This window comes from Gasterosteus aculeatus, chromosome 4, assembly GCF_964276395.1.
Source record: "Gasterosteus aculeatus chromosome 4, fGasAcu3.hap1.1, whole genome shotgun sequence".
Classification (NCBI taxonomy): domain Eukaryota; kingdom Metazoa; phylum Chordata; class Actinopteri; order Perciformes; family Gasterosteidae; genus Gasterosteus; species Gasterosteus aculeatus.
In genome coordinates, this window is record NC_135691.1 from 30,429,974 (window position 1) to 30,448,828 (window position 18,855).

The 18,855-nt window shown below is 46.9% G+C and overlaps 2 protein-coding genes and 1 long non-coding RNA gene across 6 annotated transcripts; 2 read left to right on the forward strand and 1 right to left on the reverse strand.

Moving 5' to 3' along the window:
• Nucleotides 1–949: 949 nt before the first annotated feature.
• LOC120818162 (proline-rich protein 5) lies at nt 950–10,847 on the forward strand. 2 transcript variants are annotated; one of them, XM_078100270.1, is made up of 11 exons: nt 950–1,205; nt 2,860–2,949; nt 5,182–5,367; nt 6,109–6,189; nt 6,869–6,975; nt 7,663–7,754; nt 7,829–7,969; nt 9,266–9,410; nt 9,541–9,846; nt 10,157–10,427; nt 10,476–10,847. In XM_078100270.1, exons 2-11 carry the CDS (start codon nt 2,924–2,926, stop codon nt 10,507–10,509), a joined length of 1,389 nt encoding a protein of 462 aa, XP_077956396.1. In that variant the 5' UTR covers nt 950–1,205; nt 2,860–2,923; the 3' UTR covers nt 10,510–10,847. The 2 variants fall into 2 exon arrangements, with proteins under 2 accessions (XP_077956396.1, XP_040030953.2); XM_040175019.2 differs by having other exon boundaries at nt 10,157–10,847.
• Nucleotides 10,848–11,472: 625 nt separating this feature from the next.
• Nucleotides 11,473–13,835, forward strand: LOC120818166 (uncharacterized). The gene is made up of 3 exons (XR_005712094.2): nt 11,473–11,705; nt 13,011–13,167; nt 13,595–13,835. It is a non-coding gene; the product is annotated as an uncharacterized LOC120818166 (long non-coding RNA).
• napepld (N-acyl phosphatidylethanolamine phospholipase D) lies at nt 11,890–18,537 on the reverse strand. Of its 3 annotated transcripts, none has more exons than XM_040175021.2 (10): nt 18,257–18,537; nt 15,705–15,780; nt 15,332–15,445; nt 14,981–15,121; nt 14,421–14,645; nt 14,198–14,301; nt 13,899–14,064; nt 13,614–13,762; nt 13,407–13,521; nt 11,890–13,173 (listed from the first exon to the last, which is right to left on the reverse strand). In XM_040175021.2, exons 1-10 carry the CDS (start codon nt 18,385–18,387, stop codon nt 13,042–13,044), a joined length of 1,353 nt encoding a protein of 450 aa, XP_040030955.2. In that variant the 5' UTR covers nt 18,388–18,537; the 3' UTR covers nt 11,890–13,041. The 3 variants fall into 3 exon arrangements, with proteins under 3 accessions (XP_040030955.2, XP_040030956.1, XP_077956397.1); XM_040175022.2 differs by having other exon boundaries at nt 17,369–18,327; XM_078100271.1 differs by lacking the exon at nt 18,257–18,537 and adding an exon at nt 17,369–17,628 and having other exon boundaries at nt 15,705–16,958.
• Nucleotides 18,538–18,855: the final 318 nt, after the last annotated feature.

Here is an 18,855-nt window from a genome sequence, read left to right on the forward strand (position 1 = left end):
CCAGGTGTGTGCGCGTGTGTGTGTGTGTGTGTCTGTATACGTGCACTCGTTGTAGTTTTATGGTCCTGAGAACTTTTAAGATAGAATCTGGCCTTGCCCAGTAGACTTTGCTATTACAAACCTGTTTCTTATTACCCACATTGTTGTGTGTGTGCGCGCGTGCGTGTGTGCGTGTGTGCGTGCTCCGCTATCAGTAATTGCATATGCAGCCTGCAGACCAAGTGCTGTTTGTCTGATGTGACACACTGAGCTCTGTGGTTAATCTGAGCAGATCTGTCTATTAGATTGTGTGTGTGTGTGTGTGTGTGTGTGTGTGTGTGTGTGTGTGCAGCGTAAAGTTAATCTCTTAAAAATGAATGTTTTGTCATTCATAAACACACACACACACAGAAGGTTGTGTAGCTGCAGAGTGGCCTTCAGTTAAAGCACTTATCCGCTGTCAATGAATTGGTTCATTCTGAATTTAACTAAGACTCCCTTTGTGTTAATACCAGATCTGTCCCCAGGAGTGTGTGTGTGTGTGTGTGTGTGTGTGTGTGTGTCTCTCTCTCAGTATCGGCATTGAAAGGCAAAGCTCGGGGGTCTTCGGGGACCATCAGGGGCCACGTGTGTCGATAGAGGACAAAAAGCACGCGCGCGATATTACGATGTGCGAGTGGAGGCACCCGGCATGGACGCGCACACGCACGCGCACGCGAAACCACCAAACACTTTCCAAAGGCTGCGAGTCTCTCTCTCTCTCTCTCTCCCCCACCCACTCCCCGTGTCTCTCTGTCTCTCTCTCTCTCTCTCTCCCCCACCCACTCCCCGTGTCTCTCTCTCTCTCTCTCTCTCTCCCCCACCCACTCCCCGTGTCTCTCTGTCTCTCTCTCTCTCTCTCTCCCCCACCCACTCCCCGTGTCTCTCTGTCTCTCTCTCTCTCTCTCTCTCCCCCACCCACCCACCCCCCGTGTCGCTCTCTCTCTCTCTCTCTCTCTCGGCCGCTGTGACGTCTCGCTGCTCGCGCGGCGCACGGTGGCGTCCCGCTTATCGGAGCCTATTGGCGCTGCCGTCTGCGCCAGAAGACGTGAGAAGTTGGACTCCAGCGCTCCGCGCGAGCTTCACGCCAACAAGTTCGAGCGTCGGTTCTTCTTTTGCGTTTCTTTCTTTCTTGTTTTCTCCGCGGTGCTGCGGGATTTAAAGGCAGCGGGGTGACTTCTGACCAAGTGAGTAGGAGTTGAACTTGAAAGACAAATTGTCCTCGTTACTGTTTTACAACAATAGAAGAATATTTTTGAAAAACGCTCAGCTTTTACTATTAAACAAATCGCCCTCAAATTCCTAATACAGCCTTTTCCCTTCCGTCTTTTTACCGATTTGTCCTCCAATGAGTGTTACTGATGCCAATGTTCTTGCATCATTTCAAAGTGTTCCATTAACCACCAGTAGACAGGAAGCAGACTGGGACTGGATTGATCTAAATACACACACCGATGGTTTGAAGGAGCCTTCAAACCTGTGCGGGAAACTTACTGTTTGCACTTGTCTGTTGCAGGCTGGTAGTTTCCCTGTGGTTCTGCCAGTCTGCAGAGTGTGTGTGTGTGTGTGTGTGTGTGTGTGTGTGTGAGTTGAAGCAGATTATGGGTGTTCATTTTCAGCAGTGTCCCTGATATCTACTTACAATGCAAACTGCTGAGAAAGAGACAAGTGAGGAGGAGGAGGCTTCACACTCGGAGAAGTCTGGATTCTAAATGAGTGGGAGCTCACAGGTTTCGTATCCACTTTTAAGCTCCCAAAACCGCAATCCATGAAACTACAAGAGCCATCAAACGGCAGCGAGGGATGTGGCGAGAGCGGATTCTTTGGAGACAGGCAGCGCGATACGCAGAGGTGCATTTGTGCCGCTCACCAGAACCACGGCAACATCTATTTAGCCAAATATCATCCGCTGCTTTTACCACCGCAACGCCGCAGTGGTCTTCTTAAAGCCATCGTCCTACTTAATTAAAATCCGTTCTCATGCGTCAAGGTCAGGAGCATTTATGTTGAAAAACCATATTGGTCGACAAGACTAGATGGGTAACAGGTAGTCCTGTAGCCGCCGGGCAACAGGAGGTCAACGTTTATATTCTACAACTTCCTGGACTTAAAGCCTGAACCACGTCCGCTGATTGCTTGAGACCATTTGCTGTAACTGTTATTATCCATTAAATGAAATGTAACAGACCGGTCAGGAGCCCAGTTGGCCCCGTACTACAGACCTGCCTGATGCGTGTCATTCTATCTGTGTGTGTGTGTGTGTGTGTGTGAGAATAAGGGCATCTGAGTTCGGGGCAGGATCCGATGTCCGTCTCACCCACTTGGGTGTAATTTGATTACGCTCTTGTTAGCTAGACGCTGGGTGGAGACACCCGTCCGTCTGTCTGTCTGTGAATATCTGTCTGACTCAGTCCTGAAGTATTTTAGCCCCAGAGCTCGTCATTAATGAATTAATCCGTTTATCATCGTGTGAGCATGATGCCTTTTATTTGAGAGCGCGACATGAGGCCACACAGACAGGAAATGAAAAGGCAAATGCTACTCAGAGCTGCTTTATAATGCTGTTGAGCTGTAATATTCTTAAAGTTCTATTCTGTCACGCAGAAGAGCTTCCAAAAGTAGGTAATACACACCTGTCTGTTCAGCCTTCTATGAGGGTTGTTGACATAAAACATTCACTGCATGTGTCATGAACGCTTTTCACAGTGGGGCCGCTGTGCTTTTACCCGTCAAACGTCTCCCAGGAAGACAATCGATTCGCTCTTGGGTCCAAGTTAGCGAGCGGTCTTTAAAAATCTGAATCAAGACGGTTCTCTCCACCTCTCATTGCACCTGTTTCAGATGGCGAGGAGGCCGCAGCGGACGCTGGGCGGTCGTTAGGCCGCAGCTGTCCGTCAAGGCTAATATGGAACGGGAGGGCTCATTTAGGAGGTAAGACCACACACACACACACACACACATCAGCCAGCATGCCTCATTCAGAGAGCTTCACTGCATCTGTACTTTGTCTGTTCCTTTTTCTCCCTTTGTCCCCTCGGCCTTCGGGACACAAAAAGGTAGACGCAAGTGACTCACACCACATTCCTCAATGACCTCATTTGTTCGTTCAGCCGTGCAAACATCCCCCTTATCCTCCTTTGTTCAGTAATTAGAGCACCGATTTTGCTCTCCCGGCTCTTTCCTGTTGTGTTAGCGGCACAAACAAAAAGCATCCAACTTCCGGGTTTACTGGTTCCCTCGCGCCGACCGCGCGGTGTTTCCACCTTCTGCTTTCTGCTCTGCGTCGGCGGCTCTTCAGGTGTTTGTAGGTTTAGTTGCACGCGGTTCATCGCGGCACCTTTTCTCAGAGGATTTGGAAGTGCATCCTCGCTTGTGTTTCTATCTGAGGCCCAGGCTCCTGTTTCTCACACTGACCTATTTATGTGGAGTTGAACTAAGATCCAGGTTGACAGACGGTCCAAAACCACACACACACACACACACACTCAAGCGCACACACACCTTCTCCCTCTTCCTTGCCACATTTGTTTACATGCTTTCAAATGTCCCATCCTTTCTTTTACATCTCCTTTCAGACCCTTTTTCTTTTGTCTTCTTCCTTTTGTCTCGAAATTCAGTGGCATTAAATTGGGCATTGATCTCTACAACGGTTTTGAAAACAGAAGGAGTAATTCCACAGCAGATGACCGTAAAAAAGCAGTCACAATCAAGTTCATTGATCGGTCAAATTACAGCTTTATACATCACCTTTGTGTACAGGGCCCCACACAGAGAAAAAAAGGAGGAAGAGGAAGTGAAATGTGTGTCACCTTTAAATCCTCCCCCTTCCTTTTTGGCAGCTCTCGTACCTCAAAGGGTTCCATTGTTTGCCCTGACACAAAAGCTCACGTTGCATGGTCACTGACCGGCACAGACTGGCAAAGAGAGAGCGAGAGACACACACAGAGAGAGAGAAGAAAGTAAAAGAAGTAGGTGGGAGAGACGTGCAATGAGAGCAAAATGTCAAAAAGGGGCCTGTGAACAACCATGAGGACAGAGACACTTTTTCTCTTCCACATCTTCACCCTTTCATGAATCTCTCGGCCCCATGGAGTAAGCACATCCAGTGTGTGTGTGTGTGTGTCCTGTGCTTTGTAGGAAGTTCTGGTTCAGTAGATTTCATTTGGGAGAGAACAGTGTTTCATTACCTGTTTCTGAGTTTATTAAGCGACTTTATACTCCGCTTCAACACCACATGCTGTTCCCGTGTAGTTTATAGGGGCTCTCACTGACGTGAAGCATCTCTTACCACTTAACACCTTCAACGGTTCAAAGTGAACTGTTGATGTTTCTCTTGCGTGGACCTATTTATTAAATCTGCACACACTCCCAATCTCCTCTCACTTTCCCTTTCCTAGTGTCTCCGTTCTCTTTTTCTCTCCCCTCGCTGACTTTGCTGTGATCCTTTAGCTTCCCGTCCTCCTCGTCCTCATCCTCCCTCGTTCTCTCTCTCAGCTCCTCCTTCTGTCTTACATTTCCCTCTCTCCATTCCCAGCTTACTCCTCTCTCCATTCCTATATTTGAATGTTTCTCCTTCCGTTTCAATTGACTCTCCTCCTGACGGCCTCCCTGTACCCACTTGTCTCTCTGAATTGTATATTTTCTATGCAGCGTGGCGCATACGCTTGTGTAAACATCAACAGATGGCTGATAAAAAGTATCCATCCATCAATGAAAGGTGCTGCCGGCCAACGAAGTCACGCACAGTGAAAGTGTTTTTGTGACTTTTTATTGTGTGTAAGTGTTGTTCTGAGAGAAAACATACTGTATTTTTGATAGATTGGAAATTTCTGTAACAGAAATCACGTTATCGAACTTTCACTGACAAAATGATTGTCTGTTGATGACTTTTATACTTTATGGACTGTTAATAATAATTAACAGCGTAATTGGAAAGTGGGCGTGGCCTCCGCCAGTATCATCCAGTACAGTAAAGAGGTTTTATTGTCATTGCACTGATACAATGGAATCATCCTCTGTGGCCTTCAGCCAACCGGCAGCAGCGAATAAAACAAACAATACGCAGGAAAAAAACACACAGCAGGAATTGAAATATGTTGCTAAAGCAACACGATAAGTCCAAACAGTGTTAATTGTCTCTCTCTCTGTCTTTTGGATTTCGAGGAGTCTTCAGAACAAGCTGAGGTTGGGTATCGGCTCTTCCTCCAGTCTGACCGACCTCTCCCAGGCGAAGGCTCCCGCCGTCGGAGCAGGCGATAAGGGCGGGACCGCCGGGGGACAGGCGGAGGAGTGCAGAAGGGACAAAGGGACCCAGCAGAGAAGGGCCGGCGCCAACGCCACTTGGAACGGGTCAGTGTGCGACCCGTTCCGTTAGTCATGTTGCCTCACTGAATTTGGGCTCCATTTAGGCTGTTGCTCCTGTATGTTGACACACACACACACACAAACATGGACGTATGTGGGCCGTGTGCTGTGAATACAAACACACTTCTGTGTCCCCTCCCCGAGGGTCCATCACCTGTCTCTTTTCATCTCCTTTCATCTCATTCTCCCTCTCGAGCCTTTTTCTTCTCTCTCACTTTTTCTTTCTCTGGTTATTTTTATGCTGTTTTTTCGCGGCAATGCAGCGGAGAGTGAGAGCCAGAGAGTGCTCGGTCTGCTCGGGGGGTCGGAGGTGCGTGGACAACATGAGCTGCTGGAGCTGTAGTAAAGGTTCTGGCCCCCCTCCTGATCTTCTTGATGTTTTGCTTTCTTTTAGTTTAATGACAGAACCCCCCCCCAAAAAAAATTGATAATAATAATTCGATTACTATGGGGGTCAGCAATCGCTCTTTATAAATTTTGGATCCATTCTTTTCCGGTCAACTGCCCGGATGTTTGACTCTCCTCTCAGGATTTATTCGGTCTTTCAGTTTGCTCTTTTTCTGCTAAATACAATGGATCTCACTTTGAAGCACTCCATTTTTCCGCAAACCTTTACCTCACCGCAGCGAGTCATGTAGTGATAATGCATCTTGTTGGTAATATTTCATCACGATCCCACGTTGTGGATATTTGTCCACTAAAGGCTCCTTGTGTGCTTCTACTTAGCATCCACAACGCGGTGATATCAGTTTTCCAGAGGAAGGATCTGGGGGAAAATGAACTCTACATTCTGAATGAAGGAGTCAGGTGAGCTCTCTGCCTCCTTTTTCGTTCCGTTCACCCGTTTTTTTGCGAACTCTCCCGCCGACCTTCACACGAGCACCGCCGAATGTTGTGCTTGATCTGGTTTGTATTTGACTAAATTGTAATGTTGCACCCTGTAATTTCGATCCTTCCCTTACTCCTATGTACACACAATGGCAGCTTCGCCATGCTAAATTTAATCTTTTAATGACACATTAACACATGCCAGTGACTGTTTTTGTTGTTGCATCTCTCACACACACACACACACACACTGACTCAAACCTTCGTAATGAACTTGAACAATATGAAATCTTCGCATTACGTTGTAGGATCCTGGGCCGTAGTCATGACGAAGATAAAGATCAAAGGTCAATGGTTCCCTCCCTGTAAGAATAGCAGGCTGTCAAGCTAATCTCTACCTGTGCTCTCCTCAGTTCATCAGTGGAAAAAATCCTGTTGTTGAAACGTTCTTTGTCGTCAAGGTGAACCACATCTCTTCTCATTTCCTGAGTCTGCTTCTGTCTAAACACAGCAGCTCTCCAGTTGACTACAACTAAGTGTTTGTGGTTTAAACAGCGCTGATGGTGTGTGGGTGGGGATACGGTGTCACTTACAATTGACACTCACACTTTCTTTATTTTATTTTATATATATATATATATATAATATATATATACAGGCAGCTCCTGAAGACAGAGCTGGGCTCCTTCTTCACCGAGTACCTTCAGAACCAGCTGCTCACCAAAGGCATGGTGATACTGAGGGACAAGATCCACTTCTACGAAGGTAAGCGGAACTCCGCTGCCTGACGGACGGACGGCACGCAAAACATCCATCAACCTCCTCACTTTGCCGCAGCCTTCTGGCTTTGTAGATCATGCTTTTATCTCAGCACCATCAACCCGTGTGATGGATCCTTTTTCCTACAGTCAGCACTTGTATGTGCACACCCACAGAGACACGTGCACGAGGATGTGAGAACAAGTCGCTTAAATAAATTAGTTCTCTCTGTTGTGGCGAATGTGACCTTTTATGTGAGACACCTGCGACACACACACACACACACACACACATTTTCAGGGCTGTCGTCACTGCAAAAACATGGGAAGTGATGCAGTATGTCGCACTACGCCATGAGATGAGACAAAAAACACTGCGGTGCGTGCAGTGACTCACGGACCCATTGTTCTGTCTCACTCAACCGCAGTGTGCGCACACGTGTACGCGTGTGTCTTTCTGCGCAGCGATGCACCGGCAGACCTATGCTGCAAAATTTGATGTTGCAAGAACATCACGTGATTCTCAGGAATTGAAACATCAGCATTTTAACAAGGCTCTGTCATGCCAACCCTGACATACATTGTACACGCATGTGTACAATTTGCATGAAATTCTATCCGTGCGTTGTTGACCTCGCGCAGTCACACTGTGACGTCTTTGACTTTGCGGTGGTCTCTTGTTTGTGTGCTATAGGTCAGAAGTTGCTGGACTCTCTGGCCGACACGTGGGACTTCTTCTTCTGTGATGTTCTGTCCATGCTGCAGGCCATCTTCTATCCTGTACAGGTACACACGCACACACGCACACAACTACACTCACACGCTTCCGGTTCCATTGCAAAACTGTGCGTTGACCTCAGGGGAAGGAGCCATCAGTGCGTCAGTTGGCTCTCCTCCACTTCCGGAACATCATAACCCTCAACCTGAAGCTGGACGAAGCTCTGTGTCGTCCCCGAGCCCGAGTTCCCCCTTCCATCATACAGATGCTGCTACTACTACAGGTGCACGCACGCACACACACACACACACACACACACACACACACCGTGAAACACCAGCCTCGCACAGACAAACATCCGCGGCTGCTGATGGAGGAGGGTAAGTGACAACAGATGGAGGATCAGAGGATACAAGAGAGCGGCTGACTCAAAAGGATCCCACGGGAAGTAATCTCAGAGGAGGCGCGTCTTCCCACGACCACTGCGTCCGTTTGTGCCACTGTTTTGCCCGTGCGAATAAACCACGTTAAACAACGTCCTTTAAGGCGCCTGCTGGTCGTCAGCGAGTCATTTATCTGTTTTTGGAAAAAGCGACCTCAGAATCGAAATCTTTATTGAAGCAAAAGGTCAAAGGAATATGTGAATCTTGTGTAACTAGATGAGAGGGCAGACGGGTCCCCTGTGGAGAGCTCGCCTCAATTCGTCAACATTTAAAGACACATTTTGGTGTCGCAAAGGGCAACTCTAGATTAGAGACGGAGGAGGACATAGAGCGTCAGAAAAACGGGGCTTTTTGGTTGTATTTCTTTTTTCTCCTGTCTGTATAAAGGCAGACAGGAAAGCAAAGCGGGCCAGAGGTTCGTGCGGACACAATTCGCTGAATGTTTGCTGCTGGCTTCATCTGTTAGTGATTTCCCTTTCGTTCTGTGATGCCAATTCGCCGAAGTCTGCTCCATTGATGTGGTTACTCTGTGTGCTGTGGTTTAGATGCACATACTCAACGATTCCGAGTAGTGAAACACAATTGATCTCTTTATTGCGACTCTCGGGGGCCACACGTATCACACCCTTCAACGCGAACATTTGGCCACAGGTGCATCGTCAATTGTAGAGGCGACTCCAACCATCACGCAAATACAGAACCTGAGCTTTTAAAACAGGAAGTTATTAAACAGCTCGGCGTTGATCGACGGCCATTTTTTTGCCACTGATTTACTTAAACGCATGCGGACATCAAGGGCACGTTGCCTCGTGGGCGGAAACCCGTTGGGATCGACCTGTGATAGCAGATGCTAATCTAACACCAACACTGAAATCGGGCCTGTTCTCACTTCGGCTGCTCTAATCAATATTTTGTGGACTCCAGACTAACTTTGCGTGCGTTAAGTTTCTTATTTTTACATCTGCTGTTTACTTTTCGCAGTTGCTAAGTGTTTGATTGCATCCCAGAAAGGGCAAATTTAACTTTCAGCCTGAGATCTCTCCCAAAGATTTTAAAGTTTCCATTGGCACATGCAAACAAGCAGCAATTATCCGCTAAATCCAACTAGTGTGTGTGTGTTTGTGTGTCTGATGCAGGGAGTCCATGAATCTAAAGGTGTAACAGACGACTACCTTCGTTTGGAGGCTCTGATCCAGAAGGTGGTCTCTCCATACCTCAGCACTCATGGGCTGTATTCCAGAGATGGATCTTCCAATTTGCACTGCTCCTCCTGCCTTTTAGGTACGTACGTGCGAGTGTAAATGTGTTGAGACAAGACAAGCGATAGAGGTGTAGTGTATCCATGTAAGTATCCATGTGTGGATTTGGACTCCCTCTATCTTTCTGTGCTTCGCTCTCTTTCTCTCTCCAGAGAAACGCTTGCATCGCTCCTGGGCGTCCAAACCCGGAAACTCCCCCATCCCCAAGAACCCAGTGGTACGCTCCAAGAGCTACAACGTGCCCATGCTGACCCCTGTGGTGGAGTATGACTCTGACTCTTCCACGGCGGGGGGCGCCGGCCTCAGACGCCACTCGGTCTCTGAGATGACGTCCTGCCTGGAGGAGAGCAGCTCTTTGGCCGAATCCGCAACGACTGCAACCAACAGCTCCGGCATCGCCAGCGCATCCGGGGCGGCTCGCCGCGCTCCAGCTTCCGCCGCCCGCGCCACACTTCCAGGTACGGTTCCCCTGGTAACAGACGACCCAACAAATCACTGGCACCAGCAAACGTGAAGATGGCAAGAACGCTCTTACTACTGGAGGGAAAGACTGTTTGCATCCCTCAGATGTCTCAACGGGTGTCAAAAAACCTGAATGGGTTGACGCCTTTTAGAAAAATACAGAATATTTGGAAATGTTGAGTACAAAATAGCTCTTGTTTATTTGTTGTTTAACACCAGAAACATCTCGAACCCCTGAGAGACTAAAGAGCTGTGAACACACGTAACACACAAGGTCCTTGTTTTGCTCCGTCGGTCTCTGCACAGGTCCCCACCCGCTCCCTCCCTCCCCCCGCCTCCTCCCAGAGCCCTCCCCAGGAGGGGACACGCTCTGTCCTGGCTCGCCGGCGTCCGACTCCCCCGCATCCTCCAGGGCGCCGGCCCAGGACGCGTCATCCGGTCCCAGTACCCCGTCTGGCCTCGAGGCGACGACGGGCGACGCGCCGGAGTTTTTGGACTCGGAGCCGGAGCACAGCGGCATCATTCTGGACTTCTCTGCGCGTCGCTCCGGGGGGGTTGGAGGAGGAGGAGGAGGAGAAGGAGGAGGAGAAGGAGGAGGAGGAGGAGGAGGAGGAGGAGGAGGAGGAGGAGGCGCAGCAGAGGGAGCAGACACACACTAACGCAGAGACGCGTGCAAGCAACGCGGCGCCGTGACCACATTCCTGACACCGCGCTTTTATGGGACTCAAATTAAATTATTTTTTCAGAAGATGTGGTCACCCGTCCCCAGAGACACGTCTGGTGAACACTGAAAATAGGAATTTGGCTTTTGGTCTCGTCTCTGAGAACGTCAGTCCCCCCGGAATGATACAGAGGAATGAAAACGTGTTGACGAAATGTTTTATAATTGTCAATTATCTCTGCAAGAGATGGGCTATTGTATCATTGTAGGCTGTTGAACTTCTTTTTAACACTGAATAGAAAATAAACTCTCCAACTCTGTTGGTTGAAACGTAAAGTTATTTTAAATAATAAATAAGAAAAATATGAATTAGAATTCCGTCTCGCACTATGTACAAACCTAATTGAATTATTTACAACGTTGTCAGACGTTAATCAGGAGATATTTTAACAGAGCCTTTCCCACTTTAAATAGAGAAACCAACCGCAGCTCGTCTCCGCCATAAATATTTTATACAGGACGTCCCCTCAAGCCTGTCTACATGGGGACAAACCATCTTGGATTTCTTTTTTTCCTTCATCTCACATCCGGGAGCAGATCACATACATGCGTTGTACTGACCCAATCATGGAGCCTAAATAATTCCATCAATGTGGTTCAGCTAAGCTACTCAAATGCGCCATATTAGTGTCAAAACATTGCAAATGACATCATCAACCTCCAAGCAGCATAGCAGCAATTTTTAGATTTATTCTGAGACGGCATTTTTGCAACAATTTGGATGGAAACACTGAGAACTTCCAATAATATCGAGCAATATTTTGGTTTGTTTTATAAGAAAACCTAATCTTTTGTCATTCTCTTTTATTTATTTACATTGCATCTAAATAAATACCACAAAAAAAACGTGTATTAAGAAGAAGTGGGAAAAGTAAAATGGCAGAACAGCCCTTTACGGCCGTGTTGGGGGAGGAGGGAGAGGAGGGTGAGGAAGGAGAGGGGAGTAATTACAGGCACCTGTGGGTGCAGGGAGGCAGCACAAAGAAATGCAGCATGGAGGGAGCGCAGTGACGGTAGCGGCTACTCTAAAGAGGTGAAATAGTTTATAAAGCAGTGCTTTAGTCGAGTGCAACGTTTAATAATTTGTGACGAAAGTTCCAAGAAGCGTTTGGATGTTCTGGACCTCGTCAGCAGGTATGAATGAAACCACTAACTAACTTAAGGTGGCAGAAGAAAAGTGTAGCGTGTTGTCTTTGGTCATAGCATGGCGGGCCGTAAAAAGTGAATCCAGGTCCTAATATAGATACGAAAAAATGGAGAAAAGGTTCATAGAATGTAAAATATATGTATGAAGTGAAAAGATTCACGGTAAAGAAAATAGTTATAGAATGACCTTTATTCAACATTCCATAGTATAGAATTTAGAAAAGGTTTAAAGTATAGCATGTCAAAAAGGGTCATAGTACAGCATGTTAAAAAGAGTAAAAAGTTCTTAGTCATAGTCATGAAAAAAGTTGATAGTATAGCATGTTGATAAAAGTGTAGGTCATTATATATTATGTGAAACAGACATATCGCTCGTCGAAATAAATATCATTGTATGAAGCTTAAAAAGTATGAATTGACAACTGACATTTTAAAGACTTTACTTGTTTGGCTTTACAATACATGTTTTTGTAAAATATACTTTTCGTCTGGATACATGATACACATTGTGACCTTACATGTACTGTGACTTTTGACATAATTGACTCAACATGCTGTACGGATTTCTTCAGACGTTATCCGACTGTCTTGGATTCTGATATATTGAGTTTTTTTTACACGTTTTTGACTTTGAAGCTCAGCTTCAGTCTCCATCTTACGGCTCTTTTTACTGTATGAAACGTTTATGGACAACAAAGGACATTTTAATTGTAATTCATATTTAATGAATCAAGTCCAAGCCACAATCATTCAGCATTGGATAACACATCAGTTTAACAGTGAGTACTCAAATTATTATTTTTGCACTAAAGCAAATGGATCTTTCCACTCAGGTTCTAAACAGTGAAAATGATCACACTAAAAAGTTCTATTTAAGACATGAAGGTGAATCCAGCTCGTCTCCAGTCTTCATCTTGCAGCTCTACATTAATATACAGTGGTCGGGAATTAATTCCGCAGACAATAATGGATTTCGGCATGTTATGTAGTTATGGGTTTACATTCAGAAAATACATATTTCTATCTGGCTATTGGCTAGCACCGAGCTAAATAACCTTATTTTGCAGCTCCAGGAACTTCAGTCCAGCTTTCTGGGAGCTTGATTTATTCTAAACCAGATTGTTTAACTGGACTGGGAGCTGCCTGAAGTGTGCAAATCATTAATCTAAGTGCTCTACCTCAGATACTAACTGTATGACTTTAATTTCATAATAATGCATCTGAGGAAAAATGTAAAAACATTCTTATGGTGGAGATACAGCATTATAAAACATGTTCTGCACTTTATTACAGGCACATGGGCCATGAAATGCTGCAGAGAGGATCACTCGAACACGTCTCCCTCCTGGGAAGCTATAAGGCGAGACTCCCCGTGATGCAGAGTGAAAAAGGACTCCGGCTTCAGTCCCTTCTGCTCCATGGCCTCTCTGAGGCGGACCGGGGGCTCCAGGTAGTACTGGATGGAGAAGGGACGACACGGCCCAGTCACAAACAGTGTGGCAGCAACATTTCTTTTGGTTGCTTCAACTTCACACAGACATTTTTTATCTAACTTAATATTAGCTTAGCCTGAACATAGCTTGTCCCAAGGTAGCAGGGATACCCTTTCATTTCTTTAATACAACAGCTTTTCCTGTTTTTAAACCATGCTAAGCATCTGATCACACTTCATTTAACTGCATTTTGTACCTCATAAGCGAGAGCGAAGGTTCCCCAGTGAATGGCCACAGACTGCTTGGCCTGAAGGTCTTGGTGAATCCGAACAGCCTCTTCTGGATCGACATGCTGCCCCTGCATCATATCCCTGAAAACCAAACCCATTTTGTTGGCGGTTTGTTGGCGTTAAACTTTTTTTTTTTTTTAAATGTACTTGACAGATTTATGACCGGCCGGAACCTGGGCAGGTAAGCGCCGATGGGGATCGCCGCGAGGTCAAATGGTCCGAAGCGCCGGCCGATCTCGTGGAAGCAAGTGCAGTAGCCCGTATCGCCAGCGAAAAAGAACCGATGATCCGGACCTAAAATGGACCAGCTGCCCCAAAGAGACTGAGGACCACCCAATAAAAACAGCGATGATTATACAATTAAAGTCAAAATAAAAGCTGTTTTATTACTGAAACTGGGTCGGCTGTTGACTATATTTGCAGACTTTGTCCAACTATGAAAGTACAGGCAAATGAACCTTGTTATCGTCCAGCGCCGTGCGTTTGCTCCAGTGTTGAGAAGGCGTGCAGACGAAGGTGACGTCGTCGTGACCCGGGACGCAGTTCTCCTCCCACCAATCCAGCTCCATCACATTCTCACAGCCCATCTTCACCAGCCAGTCCATCAGACCCAGGGGCACGAACCTGCGCGTCACACGCGTCGCATTTGTGATACAACACTTTTACGACGTGCTGTGGTGTTGTTTACTAGCCAGGCAGTAAAAACTTTTTTTTTTTTTTTTTTTTTTTTACGGCTCGTTCTGAAGACCCCGCTTACCAGCGCAGCTCCCCTCCAAAGCGTTCGTTGAGGCCGGCCACGGAGCCGACATCCAGGTGGTCGTAATGAGAATGACTGATGACAACAGCGTCGATCCTGGGCAGCTGTTGGCAGCGGAAAAAATAAAGCATGGCGATGATGGAAGCAGGCAAAAGAAGGAAACAAGGTCTAAGCTACTGTGATTTGAGTGCTAAAAACAGAAGGAAAAAAAAAGGTACCACACCTGTTCCACGGTGCACGGGGGACCTCTGTACCTTTTGGGCCCCATGAACTGGAGCGGCGAGGCCCTCTGGCTGAACATTGGGTCCGTCAGAATATTGAGCCCGTCCATTTCGACCAGAACTGTGGCGTGACCCAGCCAGGTCACCCGCAGACCTGGACCGGAGTCCGAGAGGTCCGGGCTCCGGACGAAGTACGGCTCCATCACCGGCAGCTCGCCGTCCAGCGCCTTCACGCCAGGGAGGAGAGGGACGAGTATCCGCAGTATAAAACAAATGTGTATTTCAGTCGTTTTTACTTTAAACGACCTCTCGGGTTGATGGGGTGATTTATTGAGCAAATCTCAGCAAGGTTTCAACTAGGACCTTAAAACACTGTGTGGGTTTTGAGCAACCCAAACAGGCCCAGTTGTACCGAGGGGTCGGAAACACTGTATATAAACTTATGTTGTAACCATCATTCGATACTGATCCGACATCAGGCCTTTGGATTACTTGTGATATTACGGGAAAAGAAGAGGAAAATAGTTACCAGCTGTACCAGTTCAGTGTAAAAATAACACACCTCTTTACTAGTCGGGATGTTGCTGTGGTTTTTGTCCAGTAACAGGAACCGGAGCAGGGTGGTGTAGGAAGGGAACCGCCATGTGGGCCACGGGTTGGTCCAGCGGCCATGTTTGTCCCGGCACGACTTTGTTACTTCCTCCTAGAAAGTGAACAGCGACCTTTCAGTTTATCTTATTTTTTTAGGCCAAAAGAAACAATGTCAGGTTAACACACAGCGGTAAGGGGGATGTTGAGGGGGAACTATGATGATGATGATGATGATTCAGGGAAAGGCCAACGAGTTGATGAGTGTTTAAGTAGACGACGGGGTATCGGGGCCCCACGGGGATTATGGGAAGTGAAGTCTTACCTCCAGCCGGTAGTCCAAGCGGAAGCTCTTGCGGGAGGAGCGGGAGGAGCTGCTCTTCCTCGGCGTCCGGGCATCCACGTCTCCGCCCTCGGCCCCCCTCAGCACGGCCCCCTCCTCCAGTACAGGTACGGACACACAGTGAAGGAGTCAATTCCACGGCATTTCAAACGGAAATGGAAGATTAATGAATGAATCATTTATTAACCAAACAACCAGCCGCGAGAAAGAAACCTCTCTCAGGCCCTCAACTTGATGTGGAATCATTTTTAGTGGGTGGTTCCTTTGTTGTGCTTTGGGCTGATGTTATATTGGACTATATATGTATGTTTGAATGAACCACATGTGGTAGCGAATCGATGTGCAGGCCGCTTACCTCCACCAGGCTGTTTCTCTCCTCCAGAGCTGCTCTGCCCGAAGGTGGTCGCTTCTCCATAAGCTCACGACCACACCTACCGCACACGCACACGCACACACAGTCAAAACCAGTTGACTGAGTAACGTCACAAAAGAAAGGTGCACCATAAGCAGCATTGATTCATACAACAACAACAACAGAGCATCTAGCATAGTAACACAGTGAAACCATAGCAGCTTGCGTAGGACACAAAACAATCACACACATCAGCAAGATCAATTTCACCTTATTCAAAGGAACACTACTATCAGAACAGTGCGAACACAGAGCAGTAAAATACAACATGCTTCGGTATTAAAGTTAGTCTCATCTTTAATATACTGTTGGCAGGAAAAACTATGAACCAAGTTTCCTCTTGAGGGAGACGGACACACAAAGAGCCGTTTTTACTCTTGTGTAATCCTGATTTCGTAAGTGACTGACAAAAATAAGGAAAGCCAGCCACACTAACTTTTAACATGATGGGATTATGCCAAACTGGGATGGAACTACACATTCAATCATACTGATACTTTATTTAAAAAAGCCGGACTTATTTATTCTTGTGAAATACCATCTCAGACGTGATGATACGATATTGTGTTGTTGGGTTGGCGCCCCGCACTGTGTTGGCCCCCGGTGAAACGAAAGACTGCCTGACTTAAAGGAATAACCGCTTTTGTCGGGAAAAGTGGTCAAACTGGGAGCAAACTCGACCTCTTAGTTGAAGGAGGAGAAGAAGAAACACCTACATTTGCAACACACAAGCAATGGTGACGGCTCCTACACACCCCGAAGCCAGCAAGTCTACAGCCGCAGCCCTTCATTATCCGCAGCAATCACAGCGAGGCGCACACACCCATACTAACTACTACCCACTAAGGCGAAAAGCCTTCCTTTGCTGTCCCGTATTGAGTGAAGATAATTGTAAGATCCTATTTCCTTGGCGGCGTTGGTATCGTTGAAGGGCCAACAGACGGATGGTCTGTTGGTCTTTAGGAACACGACCCCCACAGCGCCCCCCGTCCCCTCTGGGGAACCCACGCACAACGAAGCGCGCCGATGATGATGTTGATGCACTCGGCCTCGTGGGTAGACTTTTAAAAAATGCACGGAAACACAGACTCTCTGGGACGACAATGGCGCCCCGACAGCCAGACAGAGGTCTGTGGAGCCTGATGTCACACAGCACGTCGAGCCTGTGGCGAGAGCTTCTTCCCTCCTGCAGCCGGGCTGAAAATCAATGCAATGCAACATATCATGCACCATTTATGCAGGACACTTCATGGCTGATCAACCCAACCTTGCCTGGACCATATTTCCTAGAGGGGTCACTCAGACTGAGCAACCAAATTGGTGTTTTTGTTATCATCATCATCATCATGACGTACAAGTGTGACCCAACAAGTGCCCAAAACATTCGATAAGAGTAAGGACAATGCTGATCACAAACCTGGCTGCAATATAAACCTCTCACACAATCCAAACAGGAAATGGAGTAAAGCTCGCTCTTGAAGTCACGCAACAGCAGATTTTTTTCTTTTTATAAGAAAACAAGTGATACAACGTAACAGATTAAAAGACCCGCCGGCATCGACACAGCGAAGAAGGGCCAGAGGTGACTCTTTCCCCTGCAGACTTACCTGGGGAACCTGAACGCAACAGAACACCACCGGTGGTTTTTCCCTTCAGCGGGGAGACATGTTTGTTGCGTTTACGTTCTCCATTATTCTCCTGTTAACGCGCGCCGCGGGGACATTATTCGGAGCTGCGCGGTTCCACGAGCGTGTCCGACGCGGGTCGCATCGGTCCGGTGTTTTTCCCCTCTCGGGTCACGCGAGCGGGAGGAAAACGCAGGCGGGTGCGAGGCGTCTTTCGTGAAGGTGAGACGTGGAGTTTGCACGCGGAGGACGACGCTGAGGATCATTAGTCGGCACCAGCTCGGGCTCCGTGACGTAGGTGCAAAGCCCTCTGATCACGTGACCTCCGAAGGAAACCCCCCCCCCCGTCAGTATGACTGTGGGCTGTTTTTAGAAATTACTAAAATCGTAGAGACAAGGGAGATCTAAAGTTTAAAATGTTTTTATATATGTTCAAGATGGTCTCCAAGGTTAGCTTATTATTCATAATAACAATCCATGTCACATCACATTATGCATTTCGTCATTAATCACTGCCATTAATTAAACTTTAAACCCAAATTTGGAACCTGTGGTATAAAACATTTACAATTTTGACCTCCTAAAATGACAAAAGTCAACATTGAAACGTGATCCCCGACAGTAGAATACTGGTTGAACATCATCATGATCACTTTAACGTTAAGTTAGGGGGAGAGGATCAGTGGTTAAGCTTACAATCAAATGAAAAACCAGCGTAACGTTACTTTTTGTTAGTACAAGAGGACTTCTAATCGACACGGTCTCGAGGCCACATTCGTACTAAGGGCTCAAGCCGAATGCAACAAGCACAGACAGACAGACAGACAGGGAGGCAGGCAGGCAGACAGACAGACAGACAGACAGACAGACCTCGAGCTGCTGCTCCTGAAGGACACCTGGAACCCGCGCGCGCTCACAGCGTTCAGTCGCTGCTTGTATTTACTGAACTGACGCCCAAACGCCAGAAACAAGCGTAACTGCCCGCGCAACACTGTTCCCATGTTAGCCCTTTGTGTCGGAACATTATGGCTTCGGCGTTTTGGTCGAGAACAGTCCGAGAACACAAAGAAGCATTTGTGTGCAGCTTAAGAAAAGTTGTTGAGCGACCGGATAGTTAGTTTGAACTTCCTGCAAGGTGCGTTCAAGGACTTAAGGAAATCTCACAAGTCACATCTCTTGCATAAATTAAACCCTTAAAACATTGAGGAATTTCTTTTTTTATCATAACATATAAAAGCACAAATATGGTGGTGTTCGAAAGTTTCTTCTGTATATATTTTCCGGAAGAGGTCCCAAAAATATATTCATGAATATGTTTATCTGGATTTACATTTAAGGGGATTGTTTCATAGTCTTTGCACAGATAAACTTCTTAAATAAATTTGACTAATTCTTGCATAGCACTGGCTGTAACAGCAAGTCTTACTCCACAATGTTAATGCATTTCCGTTTCTTAAATCCTAAAAGCA